The 14,060-nt window shown below is 44.8% G+C and overlaps 1 protein-coding gene across 5 annotated transcripts in view; it reads right to left on the reverse strand.

The window, feature by feature from the left end:
• Nucleotides 1-306: 306 nt before the first annotated feature.
• The window catches only part of nrxn3b (neurexin 3b), a 334,694-nt gene continuing 320,940 nt past the window's right edge, over nucleotides 307-14,060 (reverse strand). For 4 of the 5 annotated variants that reach the window (XM_085382343.1, XM_085382342.1, XM_085382344.1 and 1 more), the window contains 2 exons: nucleotides 13,614-13,692; nucleotides 307-3,236 (listed from right to left, as the gene is read on the reverse strand). In XM_085382343.1, coding sequence (XP_085238469.1) covers nucleotides 2,254-3,236; nucleotides 13,614-13,692 — 1,062 coding nt within the window. In that variant the 3' untranslated portion in view covers nucleotides 307-2,253. The remainder of the gene's footprint in view (nucleotides 3,237-13,613; nucleotides 13,693-14,060) is intronic. The other variant, XM_085382345.1, reaches the window with a different exon arrangement.

Genomic DNA, 14,060 nt, shown 5'->3' on the forward strand with positions numbered 1-14,060 from the left:
GCATCAATGAGCAGTGTATGAATTTGCATAATCATCTATAGGTAAATGATAACGTTGAGCTGCTCCGCTCCGGACTTCATTTGAATAGAAATGGTGCCACTTTTTGGTATAAAAGGAAATCAGCGAAGTGATAACAAATGGATGAGAAACTGCGCTTCGGCGAATGGCCTCAGATAGAATCTATCTCCATCCTCTTTCAGCGTCGTCTCCCGTCTTTCTTAGCACAACAGGGACGAAGCGAGTGACAGCATCCTGCAGTCTAACCACCCAAAATAAGTTTGGGAACAACTTTTTCCTTTTTTATTTCTGGGAATTGTTTGGAGTCAAAAAGGAGAAGCAGAAGACGATAATTAAACTGGCTGAAAAAGCCAAGTACCAACACAAAAAATCAAAGTGAACATACACACCGACTGATTTGCATGAAAACAGAAGAGGACAAATAATTTCAGCAATAAATAAATGACATTAAAAAAGAAAAACCCGACATATTGTCGGAAGATAATGTCGTATAAATGAGACATGAAATTAGCTATACAACGACAGAAAAAAATCGAATGCAAAAAAGTGACGAGCTGATCAGACAAGACGATACAGTAAAAAAAAAAAAAAGACAGAAAAAAGGAACAAAATAAAAAACATCTGTAAGCCAGTAAAGTTCTAGCAATAGATCTCCAAATCCATCATAATCTGTCTTTATTCTCGTTTCATTTTTTTTGAATTTCCAATAAAAAAATAAATAAATGACATGATGAAAGCAACTTCAGAATAAGGAGGAGTCCCTAAGACAAGATCTGAGGGAGGCGTCTTCTATCCGACTGACGGCTTCCGGTGGTCAAATATTCATGCGACTGAAGACAAACACCATCCAGGGAGACCAGACTTGTCGTCTAACAGCATTTGTTCCCTGCCTAAACAAATGTTCCTGTGCACATCACTTTCTCATCTCCAGGCAAAAGAATAAAAATGCTTCGTTTTGTTTGCTGTTTTCCTTTTTCCAGTCATGTTGCTACAGCAGAAAAATCAAATCAAACGGTCCATCTATACAAGAAGAGGATAAAAAATAACTCAACAGGAACTGGAATCTTCTGTACAACATTTGACCTGCAAAGCACGACGGCTAGATGTAATAAAATATGTAAACATGTTTTTGACACAGTCGTCTGAACAGCTAGAATCACACCGGAGTAAATCTTCAGCCTGTGTTTGTTTTTCTTCATTAAGATTGTGACAATTACATCTTCATCAGACACATTTTATGGTAATGCATTTTTGCCACAGCGTCATATCGGTAAAAGGAAACAGAGGAACGACCGAAACAATAAAAAGAAATCAAATGAAAAGGGAAAAGAAGAAAAATGCTATCAGACGTTTGAAACTCTGAGAATTAACATTGTACAGTTTGCCTGGTGGATCCACTCTTGCACGCTTGAATGCCGTCTAGAATTTGGATGCCCTGCATAGCAGTCCAATCCTTAACTGAGACGTGAGGGCGGGGGGAGAAAAATATTGAAATACATTACTGTATTACATCCTGCTGAGCTCTGCCTAGTCGACCCTGACTGGCCATCATCCTTAGAAAAACAAACTAAAGAAAACAAAAAAGTGAAACTCAATATATAAATAAACAAACTACTGATTGATTGAATAAATAAAAAATAATAAAAGAAAAACAAGAAACACGTATACGTTACCTCACATCGCATCCATGAAAGCTACATTTAATGAAACCGCTTTGTAACGCAAAATCAGGGTTTGACTTCCAACTTTCCCCAACAATCATTGTTTCTTGAGGTCCCTCACTTACACAAGATGCCAGCACCACGTCACATACACCTCACATGCATGCTCAGAATGGCCGAAATGACAGTGATCGTATTTTACAGGGTTACAATGGACAAGGTCGTCAGAACTCCAAGGATCACACACCTCTTAGACAGTCACTTGGGGTCGTGTGGGTGTTAAAGTGATGTTATTCACACTGCCGGATGTCTCCAGCAGGGACTCCTTAAAAGTGTCCACGCTGAGTCCCGGTGCAGCTGTTACTGCATTGTCTCTCTGTAATGCTTACAATAGTAAGTGTGCTTCCATAAGCCAAAGTTCTTTTTTGTAAATGTTTCTGCGACTCAGTAAGTCTCGAGTTCTAAAGAGATTTGATTCTTTTTAAATCACAGTTGCCAATATGGTACTGTCAAAGTGTTCTTAACTTTGTTCCAAACAGTTTGTAGCTTTATGGGTCGGGAAATGACTGGATTTCTATACATAATATTCCTTGTCCTTGTCTTTCGGTCTCTTGCTACTGGCGCTGCCTTTGGCGCTGCCGCTGGGTGCTTTATCCTTCACCACAGCGCCGTTGGTTTGCGCCGAGTTGCTGATGTAGTTGCGTGTTTCGTCCACCTGGTAGGAACCCTCCTCCCTGTTCCTGTACTTGTACATGGCGTAGAGGAGAATGAGGATGCAGAGGGCGGCGGCTGAGACAATGCCCACCACCATGCCCGTGGTACTGCTGGATTCCCGGACCACCTCCGAGGCCCCCGGGGGCACCCGCTGCACGCCGGGCACCGTGGGCAAGGCGGCAGGCACCGTGCGCAGCATGGGCGAGGTGATGAAGGGGCCTCGTGGCTTGGTGCCGTCCAGATCGAAGGACGTGGGCAGTGACACCAGGACCATGTCCGGCTGCGGGGGTTTTACCTCGCGGTTGTTCATTTTCCCGGCAGGCAGCTTGGGTGGCGTGTCCGAGGGGACCGCCGCCGGCGGCGTGCCCCGGAGGTCGGGCAGAGGCGAGGTGGGTGCAGTCCTACCTGCCTCAGAGGCTTTGCTAGGCCTCAAGTCCTTGGCCTCCCACTTGGGCGCGAGGGCTTTGTAGCTGCCTTCATAGGCCGATGTGGTCAAGATCTTATCTGTTACCAGGGAGAAGGTGGTGTAAAAATCTTCATCGTCAGTCGGGGGCAGGCTAGAGTCGAAAGCTTCGCCAGAGCCAAACCCCGAAATCACCATGCCATCATCATCATCATCATCACCATCATCACCACCATCACCATCATCACAATCATCGCTGCCTCGGTCCGACAAGCAAGGTACCCCCGCCTCAGTGGCCATGGCCAAGGATTCTTTGGTGGTCTCAATAATGGTGAGGACAGGGCGGAGGGTTGGGGGGAGGGGGATGAAGGGAGAACGGGTGGATACAGAAGGGATGTCTATGGGGTCCTCGACTAGCACGGGGATAACTAGCTCCCCTCCTGGAAAGTGAAACAGAAACAAGCGCCAGTCAGACGGCAGAAAGCGTTCCATCGGCAAAGCAAGAAGCAGTCAAGCACCAAAAAGAATCGGAAAACGAAAAGTAGAAAAAGCAAAGCTCAACGTAGGGAATCAAAAGTACTGAAGAGAAAGAAAGAAAGAATCAAACAGAAAACACTGTACCAGTGCAAAAACAATGAAACTCAGAACCAAACGAGACCCAAATGAAAGAAAACAACAGCCATAAATAAGTATACATTGCATCAAAAGGCTTTGAGGGATGCACAAGGGTGAGCCACGTTAAACTGACGCCTCAAATTAATTCCTATATAAGCTGCTGCTGCATAGGAAAGCGGGAATTACTTGTGATGCTGTGGAGTTTGTGGCCCTCGTATTAGTTCTACCTCGTAATTCTGCATATATCTGCACATAAATGACTAGCCCGGGCTTTTAAGAGGCATGTTTCATTTATCTTCAAGTGTAAATCCTTTTTAGCCTAAAACTATGAGCACCGAGAGATGTGCTCTGTGGATAAAAAAGAAGCAGAGGGTATTAGCATTGGTTTTGCAATTCAAGTGCAAGCCAGTGGGCCTGAAAGCAAGTTAACTAAGTCTGAAATGAGAAACTATTTGTAAGGTGTTTCTTATACCGTAGCTGCTCGGAGCGACGCTTTTTAACCCTGCTGACCTACACGGGCTGGAAAATACTAACAAGCTTCACAAAGCATCACAATGATGAAAAATGAGAGGTTGTGTCTTTGGGCTGGAGGGTCTCCAAAGTCCCAAAACGATATCTCGCACCTCTTAGGAAGCTGATAGGCAAGTTTAGGTCTGGCTGACTGATCTACTCGCTGCAGTCACAGCTGAAATGCTGCTGGAGATGAGCGAGCCTGTCCTTCCCTCGACATTAGCGGGCTCCCCTACTTGCCCTAGCCTCTTGCCTTTTGACCCCTACAGTTACCACAGTGGCACAAAGTCACCGGGCAGTTCAGAGACACCTGAATGTTTGCTGGCTTATAACAGCTTGTAAGAGCAGTTGGACGTTATTAATTATTCACACGTAAGATCAAAAGACAGAGACATGCTTCCACATGTGTCTGCCTCTTTTATAATAAAGTCATTTGCCTTTCATTGGTTAAACCTGTTGTTGGACGACTACAAAGACTTTGAAACATTCAGATGTCTATTGAAGCTGCTTATCCTCTTGCCAAGGTGGATTGTTTGTACATTGCAAAGGCTCACAAACAGGGCACTATAAAGAGATGCAAACCTTTTGGAACAATAAAGAAAAAGAAAGAGAACACAACAGAAAATGAAAAAGGAAAAAAAAATAGAAATAATAATTAAGGCATTACAAAAAAAACAAACGAAAAGAGTTTAGAGTTAGAGCAAACATCGTAAGAAACATTCACAAAGTAAAGCCACAGATAGAGCTATTTAGAGAAAGGATTAGTAAGAGGAAAATTAAAAAAAGAAAGAAAGAAAACCAAACAAAGTCAGCTCGGAAAAAAAGCCTACGAAAAAAAGATGAAACAGTTTTCAAAGGAAGAAAGCATACCATCAGTTTTGTCAACTTACATCAACAAATTGCCCGCATGATTTTGGCAGGAAGAAAAAAAAAATTTACAAAAGAAAGTTGTGTAAGAATGCCTTTGGACAAGTTAGGTTAGTTTCTTTTTAACATTTTCTGATTAAGTAAGTATATATTTCTCTCTTTTGTTCTTAGACAGGATGGTACAGGGAGGCAACAACACATACATCCACACATCATGACATGAAAATAATCTTCACCATTCTGTTCAGGATCTTTTTTGTTGTTATTTTTGGATTTTTCAGAATCATTTTATTAGAAAAAAGAAAACAGTATATCTATAATTCTTGCTTTGATTGATAAGTCTCTCCATAAATATCTACAGCCGGATTAGATGACTTTTTTTTTTCTCATTCTTTTCTTCTTTTTTTTTTTTTGCTCGTTCGCTCGGCTTTAGCTTGCTCGTCAGCTACGAACAAATTGGATGACTGTACATATCTTAGAATCTCTACGTAAAGGGGGTTTCGGGAGGAGGGAGTGTGAGACGGGGTGGGACCTATGAACATACTAGGAAGGAAATGACATAGATGGGGGTGAACGTGTACATCAGTTGCCATGTCCATGTAAAGGCGGCACGAAGCGGTCGGGCGGCATTAGAGCTTTTGGCTGTAAGGAAGGGATGGGGATATACAAACAATGAGCATATACATGCCCATCTACAAAAGAGAACAGCACTCTCAACACTGACAGTTTTACAAACCCTAAGCTGCAACTTCTTTTGCCATGCACAAAAAAAGAATTCAGACTCGTTAATCTATTCGATCCCAATTTCCAATCGGAGACAAGCGCTTAACTTCACAGGTGGATGTTCGAGATCGGCACGGAAACAGTTTTGGAAAGCAGTGTTTTCAGATCGGGGCCAGGATTAGCAGTTTTTCGAGGCAGCTTCTCTTTTTTCTCTATGAAAATCTCAGTGCAGCTGCATGGTTTTGATACCCAATCTTAAGAGCCTTCTGCTGTTTACGAAACGCTAATTAGTTCATAGAGAAAAGAGGAAGTTTTGTTCTAATTAAAAAAGGAGGAGGGGGGGGGGGTCATAATAAAAATAACATCGCAATTGTGATTCGCAACAAATTAGCAGTTTAAATTTAACATTGTCAGAAAAGAAACAGAGAGGTTCACATATATGTGGATTATCATATATGTACAAAAAAGGAGGAAAATAACAGATAAAGAGAGATTAGCAAGCAAGAAAGAAAGGCATTAAATTTCTCACACTATCAAAGATGAACAACCAGAAAGCACACACTGAGGCAGACAAAGAGAGAGAGAGGGAGGGGGGGGGACAGTTTATAGGAAAGTGTCGCCACCTTCGTTTAACTAATAATAAGCGGGTTATTATTAGTTACCTCAATACATTTCTCTTGTTAGTATTTCTTTTTAAAACACAGGACAGGGCGTGCAATCTGGATGTACGTCAGAGAAAGAGAGGCAAATCACACAAACGCTTTCTTTCCTTTCTTTTGGAGTTTGTTTTAGTTCCACTCTAAGAAGTTGGGTTAATGCATGCTTAAGTAAGTTGCATTTAGGGAGAGTAATAATACAATAACAATACAGCAAGCCAGGGGGGACAGGTATGGTGGGGGGAGGGGGAGGGGCTTAAGAAGGGGCGGGCCAATGGTCAGTAAAGGTGACTGCCAGCAAAGGGCTGTGGGATATTTTCCTGATATAAAGAAGTCATTCACTAGCAGTTACGGTGCACCGTACGTAACCAGCACTTTCACTAATTAATACAGAGAACGGGGTAGAGAGAGATCGTCGGACGTTTAGATGCTTTGTGTTACGTGCATAACCGACAGCCTTCGTTTGACAGATAAGCATCTGCAGTTCCACAAGAGGGCACGTGGTGGATTTATCTCTGCACATCAGCTTTGGGTTAATCCTCTGCAGGCTGTTTTACAGAAACCTCATTTGGTTTTTTTTAAGCACACTGTCTCTGCGAGCGAAGCATTATTGAGTAAATATGGCATCTGTCACACTGTATTGACGGCTCCTTATCCACGCCGGCATCTAAAATGCGAATGTCCCTGTCACTGCTCCGGCCCTGATTCAGAGGATGTCATAGGACATGATTCAGCGGAGGCCTCGCACTGCATCGCTGCCATTCTCGTCTTTCACTGAAAAAAGGGGGGGGAAAGCCGCTACGTCGCCGCTACCTGTGACGTTCCAGCAAACAGCCATAAAACCGCTCTGCCCTGTTAAATAAACAGGAGCGTCTCGGAGTAAAGCGATTGCATCCGAGGCTTTTATTTATCCAACTCTGCCCTCGTTGTCTTGGCCTTGTTTGCATCCTCTCACTCCGTTCTTGGCTAACAGCTTTCGGCTACTGTTAGCTTTGTGCTATATCAACAAAACACTCGGATGGGAGGGGAGACGCTGCAGTGAAGCCCCCCGTTTTAGTAAAGTCAGCGCAGAGGACCTTGATGTTTTGTAAACACTTTAATCCTGTGTAAGCTCTTGCACAAGCGCCGCACGTCTTGCTGCATTTCAGAAGCAGACAAACACGCCGCTTTCTAATGGGTTTGCTCAACCAGATTGCGTTTGTTTTTCGAAACTCATCAAGATGGATGGGGATTTTATTCTAAAACCCTGCCATCCTAGCAAGACCACCCCCCCAAAAAACTCTCCGCTCTGATAGAGCCGCAGCCAGTTTCTCAAAGGAAGTCAGGACTTGTGACTAGTGTGTTTCTGCACGCCTACTGACTCTCCCTCCTTTTGCATCAATGAGAGAAACCCATCTACTAAAATGAAAATATGAAACGAACTCAATATTAAAGCCATTCCTCTTTTCATCCCACCATGTAATAAAGGCTGCATGCCTGTTTGCGGGCTTTTTGAAGAGGAATTAAAGTAAATACAGTAACTACTAAATGGCTGATTGACTACCTCAGCAGCTTGAGAGCTACAGATGCAGAAATCTCCAAGAAAGCACTTACTCTTCACTTTCCTCCTCTCCCCCCACTCTTTTCCTTCTCCTCGCTCCCTGGTTTGATCCCCGTGTCCATCCAAAAAGTTTGCTGAGGCTTCCGAATGGAGATGAATCCTGACGGTGTGTCAGGGATTTGACAACGCTCCGCCATAAAAGCAGAAAAGCCGGTGCACCGCGGATGAACTGATTGAATGGGATTTTTGACGCAAATTGTGGGTGAGTCAGTGGTTTGGGGCCCTGAAATCCCATTGTGGTGCAAGCATTGTGCCCAGACGCCTGCTGTAGCAGATTCATTCATCCCTACCTACTACAGGTAGGGAACTGATTACCAGAAGGCCAGCAGCACACAGATTCTCAGCGTGGATACACTTGCCAGGGATTATAAGGGTGTACCGTGCAGCGGCGGAGCTTTCTAGAAGCATGTCGTTTCAAAGCACTTTACCTCACCATTAAACTTATCTTATCGTGTCTGCGCACACGTCTGCCAGAAGAAACCTAATTTCTCACTGATGGACATTCATTTCTCTTCTAAACATTAAGAGATGTTCCGTTCACAGCTCCGATGGAGAAGTCTGTCCTGTCATGGATGCGCGAAGCACCCCCGGAAGAAGGTGCTCGCCTGTGTAGCCGCGGCGCATGGCGGATAGCTCTTAATCCGTCATCATGTGGCTGGGCCGCATTCCGGTGTATTAAATTGGCGTCTCCAACAGGCGTGGCGACTCGCCCCTGTCAGCTGGTCGATTTGCTGTACAGCCATTAGGCTGCACCTCTACACTCGGCAGACGTGTGTCAGCTGGATAACCTTTAAACTGATCCGAGGCCTGCGTCGAAGTGACAGCCGGCCCGGCGGGGCTTGACGGAATCCATAGCCGATGCCACAAGGAAACTCGGTGATCCATCCCTATCATACTTCATTCCGTACCCTGCACTTTGCTCTTCATATACAGCAGTGAAGAAATCACACAACATTACATCCCAGCCTCCAGTCTAAGATTAATCTGAACGCCAGATCCTGGACTTTATCTACCCCGGGCAAACGAGATGAGGAAACATCTATAAATACACTACATCTGTTTGATCTGCGCTGCACTTGATCAAAGGCAGAGGGTAACAGTGCATGCAGGATCATTTATGCCCTTTTTATGGAAAAACATTCTTCCCATGACATAGCTGACTGCAGCGTGGCATGCAACAGTTACACTGCGTGCTTGCTGCTGCACAATTTTGCAGGAGAGCCGTCTCTTATAGAAAACGCCTGGACTGGCTGTTGCTCAGAAAGGCTCAAACAACCTATCTGTGCGATAATGTTCAGCAGGTAGTCTGTCATTCTTATAGCACAGCAAAAAGTAAGTGTGTTAGGGAGCTGCGGTGCTTCAGGGGTGTAACAAGTGTACAAAATCCACTGAATCTCATCTCCTGAATCTACACTAAACTCTCTTTTGGCCCCTTGAAGACAAAAATTAAGATAACTTCATATTATAAAGTCAATACAGCAACTGTGTTCACTAACAGTAGCTTGTTGCAGCAGCGAGCTCAGCGCCTGTCCCTTTTTTTCCAATGCTGCAGCTGGAAACGACGCTAATGACGAGTGTGAAATTGACCCAAAGCAGTAAAGTTGCAGGTGCATGAAACTAACACACGCTGCAGTGATAATCCTCTCTGAGTTATGAGTTTCAGTATAAGTAGACTTGCCCATTAAACGCAGTCATCTGATCCAGAGGTATTGTGAAAGTTATAATATATATAAGTGAGCAGCTTGAAGCAGCTGATGTTTTGGATCCCGCTTGGTCATAGTTTGAAATATCGAATCCTATTATTTACCTTAAACTGGGTAAAACAAGCAGTTTAAGCGCCTTCCTTCCTTTGATTGGCTGCCCCTCGAAAAGGTTTGAAGAGGTGGGTGGAGCTTCTGTGCCTGGGGTGACCATGTTAGTATCCACTTGCTTTGACATTACAGATAGGAGAACAGGCTGTTTGAAACAGGTTCATTTGTATATGAAACTTTGGCCGAAATTTAACATGAAGATCGAGCATCTTAAGGAACAGAATAACTGCTCCCGTTTAAATATTGTGGCATTAGTCGATCAAACCTTTCACAAATAGGTGGAAATGTCTTTTTTATGGGCTCGGAAGGTTCACATATTACAGGTTTTATGAACATTTACTAGTAGGTTTGTAATAGAGCCACCGTAACGCTCCATGTTTGACTTAAGATAAGACGTTTTTACACAGCATAGAGACAGAGGTGTAACTAATAACAATGATGATGGCTCTGTTCCAAGATTTATGAAAGCTGCCTGCCTGGTATGGCTTTTGGGCACTGCTAGAGTGGAGCAACGACATCATTAATGTTATTAGTCACACCTTTGCTTTTGCAGCTCTCACAAAAAAAAAACAGTTCTGCTGCGACAAAGACATTTTTCCACATCCACTGCTTCGTCTCATTAGGAGGTAGACTTTTTAATTTGGCCTATCGTGAGTCAGATTAAAACCTAGTTCCATCAGGCCTGACTCGTGGCAGCTTGTAGGTGCTGTACGGACAAATCAAACATTTTGAAATGCACTCGCGGATTGATTGAAATCATTTGAATCAATTACCCCAATATAATGACACATTAATCATAAAATTGCTCTGATTGCACGGTAATGACAAGCCACGGCGCTGTTAATCACCGTGAAATGAAATCATAAATCGACTTATTTGCCTTCCTCCAAAACTGAGCATCTCGCAGCACTCACGCATTTCTGCACGTGGCGCTTTCTTTAGCTTGAACCGACAATTCTGTAAATGCACGCAGAGGACTGTGAGGCATCTCACGGGATTCGCTCTATTGGCCCTCTCGTGGAACCCGCGTGGGATTAAAAGGGGGGGGGGGGGGGGGGGGGGGGGGGCAAGGTGAGGTTTCAACAGTTTTGGTTTCAACACGGAGACAACACAAGCACAAGACGAGCACGCACGCACAGCGGACAACACAGGCTGGTTTGGCAGACGCAGACGGAGCACTGACAGAGACAGCAGGCACGAGCACGAACACGGGACGCCTCGGAGGGAGGAGCTGCCGCTGCTGGGGGCAGACCCCCCCCTCCCCTCAGCACGCACACGCTGACATGTAGAAGCCGAATGGAGGGACGTATGGGTGGGGAAAAGAAGCAGAGCGTAAAAATGGACGCCAATCATATCCACGCTGAAGCAGGGGATGGTTGGAGGAGAGGGTTACTGGTTAGTCTACAGAGCTGCGGTACAGTCCAGTACAAGAGTGCATGCCACAAATGCCTTCTACTTGGAGCAACAGATAAAATAGAAAAACAGATATACTTTGTGGCAATAAAAGTCTTTTTATGCCATCTGCATTCAAACAGACATGTATATGCAGAAAGGCTAAAAGAAGGTGGGTGGGGTGAGACAGGATGGAGGGGGTGGGGTCGGGGTAACGCTCGGAAGGGGCGACAGGGGGGAGTCATTCTCACACACAACTTTCTTGAGACAGAATGGGGTTGCCTGCACAAGGCCAAAAAAGGATGATGGCAAGAAAAGATTTTGTTGCCGTTCATTTCCCTATGTTGTATCGAAAATGTGCTGAGGTGGGGGGAGGGATGATCCTTTAGAAGCCATATGGCACAAAATAAACAAATAAAACACAAAACTTGATGAGGAGGAGAACTTTGACTTTTCCAACCACCAAAAGTTCATGCGGCACAAGATGAGGCAAAAAACGGGAGGAGCGGCTCTATCCTTGCTTGGATGATGGACGACGGATGATGAGGAGGACGCCAAAGAAACGATAAGAGTGATGATAATAATAAAAGAAAAGCAAACGAAAACTGAAAACAACCACAACAACAAAACAAGGAAAGTAAAAGCAGCCCGCACCCAACCCTCCCAGGCCCCAAAGGAAAGCAAAAAGAAGACAAGAACGAAAGAAAAGAAAAACACAAACCCAGCAGCTGGGTCCAAATCGATACAGAGGAGAGATGTTCATATGTGCATCACACGAGAAAAAAAGGAAAAGAAACCCAACATCATGTCATACAACTGTTCATACGACTGGAAGCGGAGGGGGAGGTGGGGGCGAGGAATGAGGATATGAATTTCTGTGTCCACATGATGGGATGTACGGTATGTTTGCGTAAGTGTGTGTATGTTGCCACTATATGAGGGGAGGGTACCGTGTTCTCTCAGCAAAAGCTTCTTGCGCTTCACTTGACTGCACTTTCACTTTTCTTTTTTTTTGAGAATACTTGGGTTTGAGGTTTTAATGGTCTGAAGAGATACAAAAATAAATAAATTGAAACATGTGAGCTGCGTGCCCATTCGATTTCAATAATCTCTGCCTTTACCCAAGCAACTCACGCTAGATAAGGCACCTAAAATGCTGCAAGGAAATGGCTTTTTCCCCCCAGCCACATCAAAAAGCCATAAGACCTAAATGTGGTCATAATTTCAAGAAAACAAACGCCATCAGCGAGCGATAGACGACTTCTTTTCTCAGACTGGGGGAGAAATGGTTAAATCCGTTACAACGGAAAGGCCCGATTTTCCCTAAGAACAAAATAAACGCTCGATCGTCCACAACCGCAGACGTGGAAGGGCAACACGGCGGTGGCGTATTATTAGCTGTGAAAAGTGGACATATGCTCGGTGTTAAGCTGAGCTGTGTTTCGCCAGATTAGCGCAGCGTCAATTAGCCGGCTGTGATGGTATTTTGAAGGACACTGAAGCAATCAAATAGCCGGAGCTGTTAATGATTTCCAGAGCGCCTAAGGGGAGCTGCTTTTCAAATAGTGAGCCAGTTTCAATACAGCTCACAGTCTTTGCTTTGCTCCGCGTTATTAGGAATCCGTGCCAACAGCTCCTGGGCAGGAGCGTGATTGACAGCTGCTTATTCGACTCATCCAAACCCAAGTTGCCTCAAAAATAACCATTCCTTTTAAATCTGCGGCATTATTTCCAGCTCTGTTGTTATTTTCCACTGAGTGAGTGTCTTATCACTTTGATCTAATCACAAAGTGATATGTGCGTGTTTGTGTGTGTGTGTGTGTCAAGGGAGGGAGGGAAGAGAGACGATGCGCACAGAAATTCGAGGATATCTGTTCTCTATTAGAATGTTTCAGGTAAGGCAAGCCTCCGACGAAGGAAACAGAGGTACAAACAAGAGAAGAAGAAGGAGTAGGGAGGAAGAGGCTCTGTTGCAGTTAGTCTGCTACATATCACAGTATCTAGGCTGAAAGCATCTTTGTTCTCGAAAGAATCTCAAAATGTATCCTCTGTCAAGAGAGACGCACACACGCACAGCAAGAGGAAATCAACCAAGTACAGGACAGATACATTTTGAAGCATCAGTGCGGGCGACATGGGGCTTGATACTAATTTCGTACTTTGTTGAGTAAAGTTTTGCTCTCAGCTGAACGCCGAGAGAACAAAATTAGTATCAACGCGTCGTCATGTCTGCAACCAGTGGCCCCATAGCTAAGTGTAACTTGTTTCAGAGATGAAAGGCGTGAGCTTTAACACGTCCCGGCAGGAAGCTGTGTGCATTTACTTATACACAGTACAAGCTCCGAGTGGGACTTCCTACAGCAGAGCATGCCGAGGGTGTAGAAAGTGCATTCTTACTGCTTTCGCCCGTCTCCAAAAAGTGTTCTTTAAACTTTTGGCAGACACTGAGGACCCCGTTGTGCTTACTATGGCTACTTTTTCTGGGTGGGAGGGGGAAAGTGGGCGTTTTTTTTTAAGTTACACTTGAAGCTCCCATGGGACATGATGCTAAGGGAGGAGAAGCTCCTCGGTAGCAACTCAAAGAAAGATAAGGAGAAATAGACCAGGTTTCAGAGCAAGCACAACTCGACACACTCATCCCACCTGCATGTCCGGAGTCGCACTCTTCCAGGTCCTCGTCGTCGCTGGAGCACTCTGCTGATGAAACAATGTCATCTGTCGTCTGCGGAGAAAGACACACAAACACAAACACGCACACGAACACAAACACAGAAGAAATTGTGGTTAGGCCAGGGGCAGCGCGAGCGAGTCCTCAGCCACTCAAGGATATCTCTGCACGCGCAGACTTCTCTCGCCTGTCCTTCGGCTTCCATATATCACTTGGAGTCAATCATATTTCACAGCGTTTATCATTCTTCGCTTTATGTGCTTTCCACCTCCGCAGATAATTGTTTTCCTTCACCCTCCGCACTCTGCCTCCGATTATTTATCGCCCCTCCCCTCCATCGCCCGCAATCAATGGACGCACTAAGCCCACACAGATCAGCAGCGTCCCCGGCCCCTGATTTGTGCTAAAGGGTGCAGGAGGAG

This window comes from Rhamphochromis longiceps, linkage group LG15 (genome assembly GCF_057381845.1).
Source record: "Rhamphochromis longiceps isolate RC_006_pf linkage group LG15, R_longiceps_female_GT1.1, whole genome shotgun sequence".
NCBI classification, from domain to species: domain Eukaryota; kingdom Metazoa; phylum Chordata; class Actinopteri; order Cichliformes; family Cichlidae; genus Rhamphochromis; species Rhamphochromis longiceps.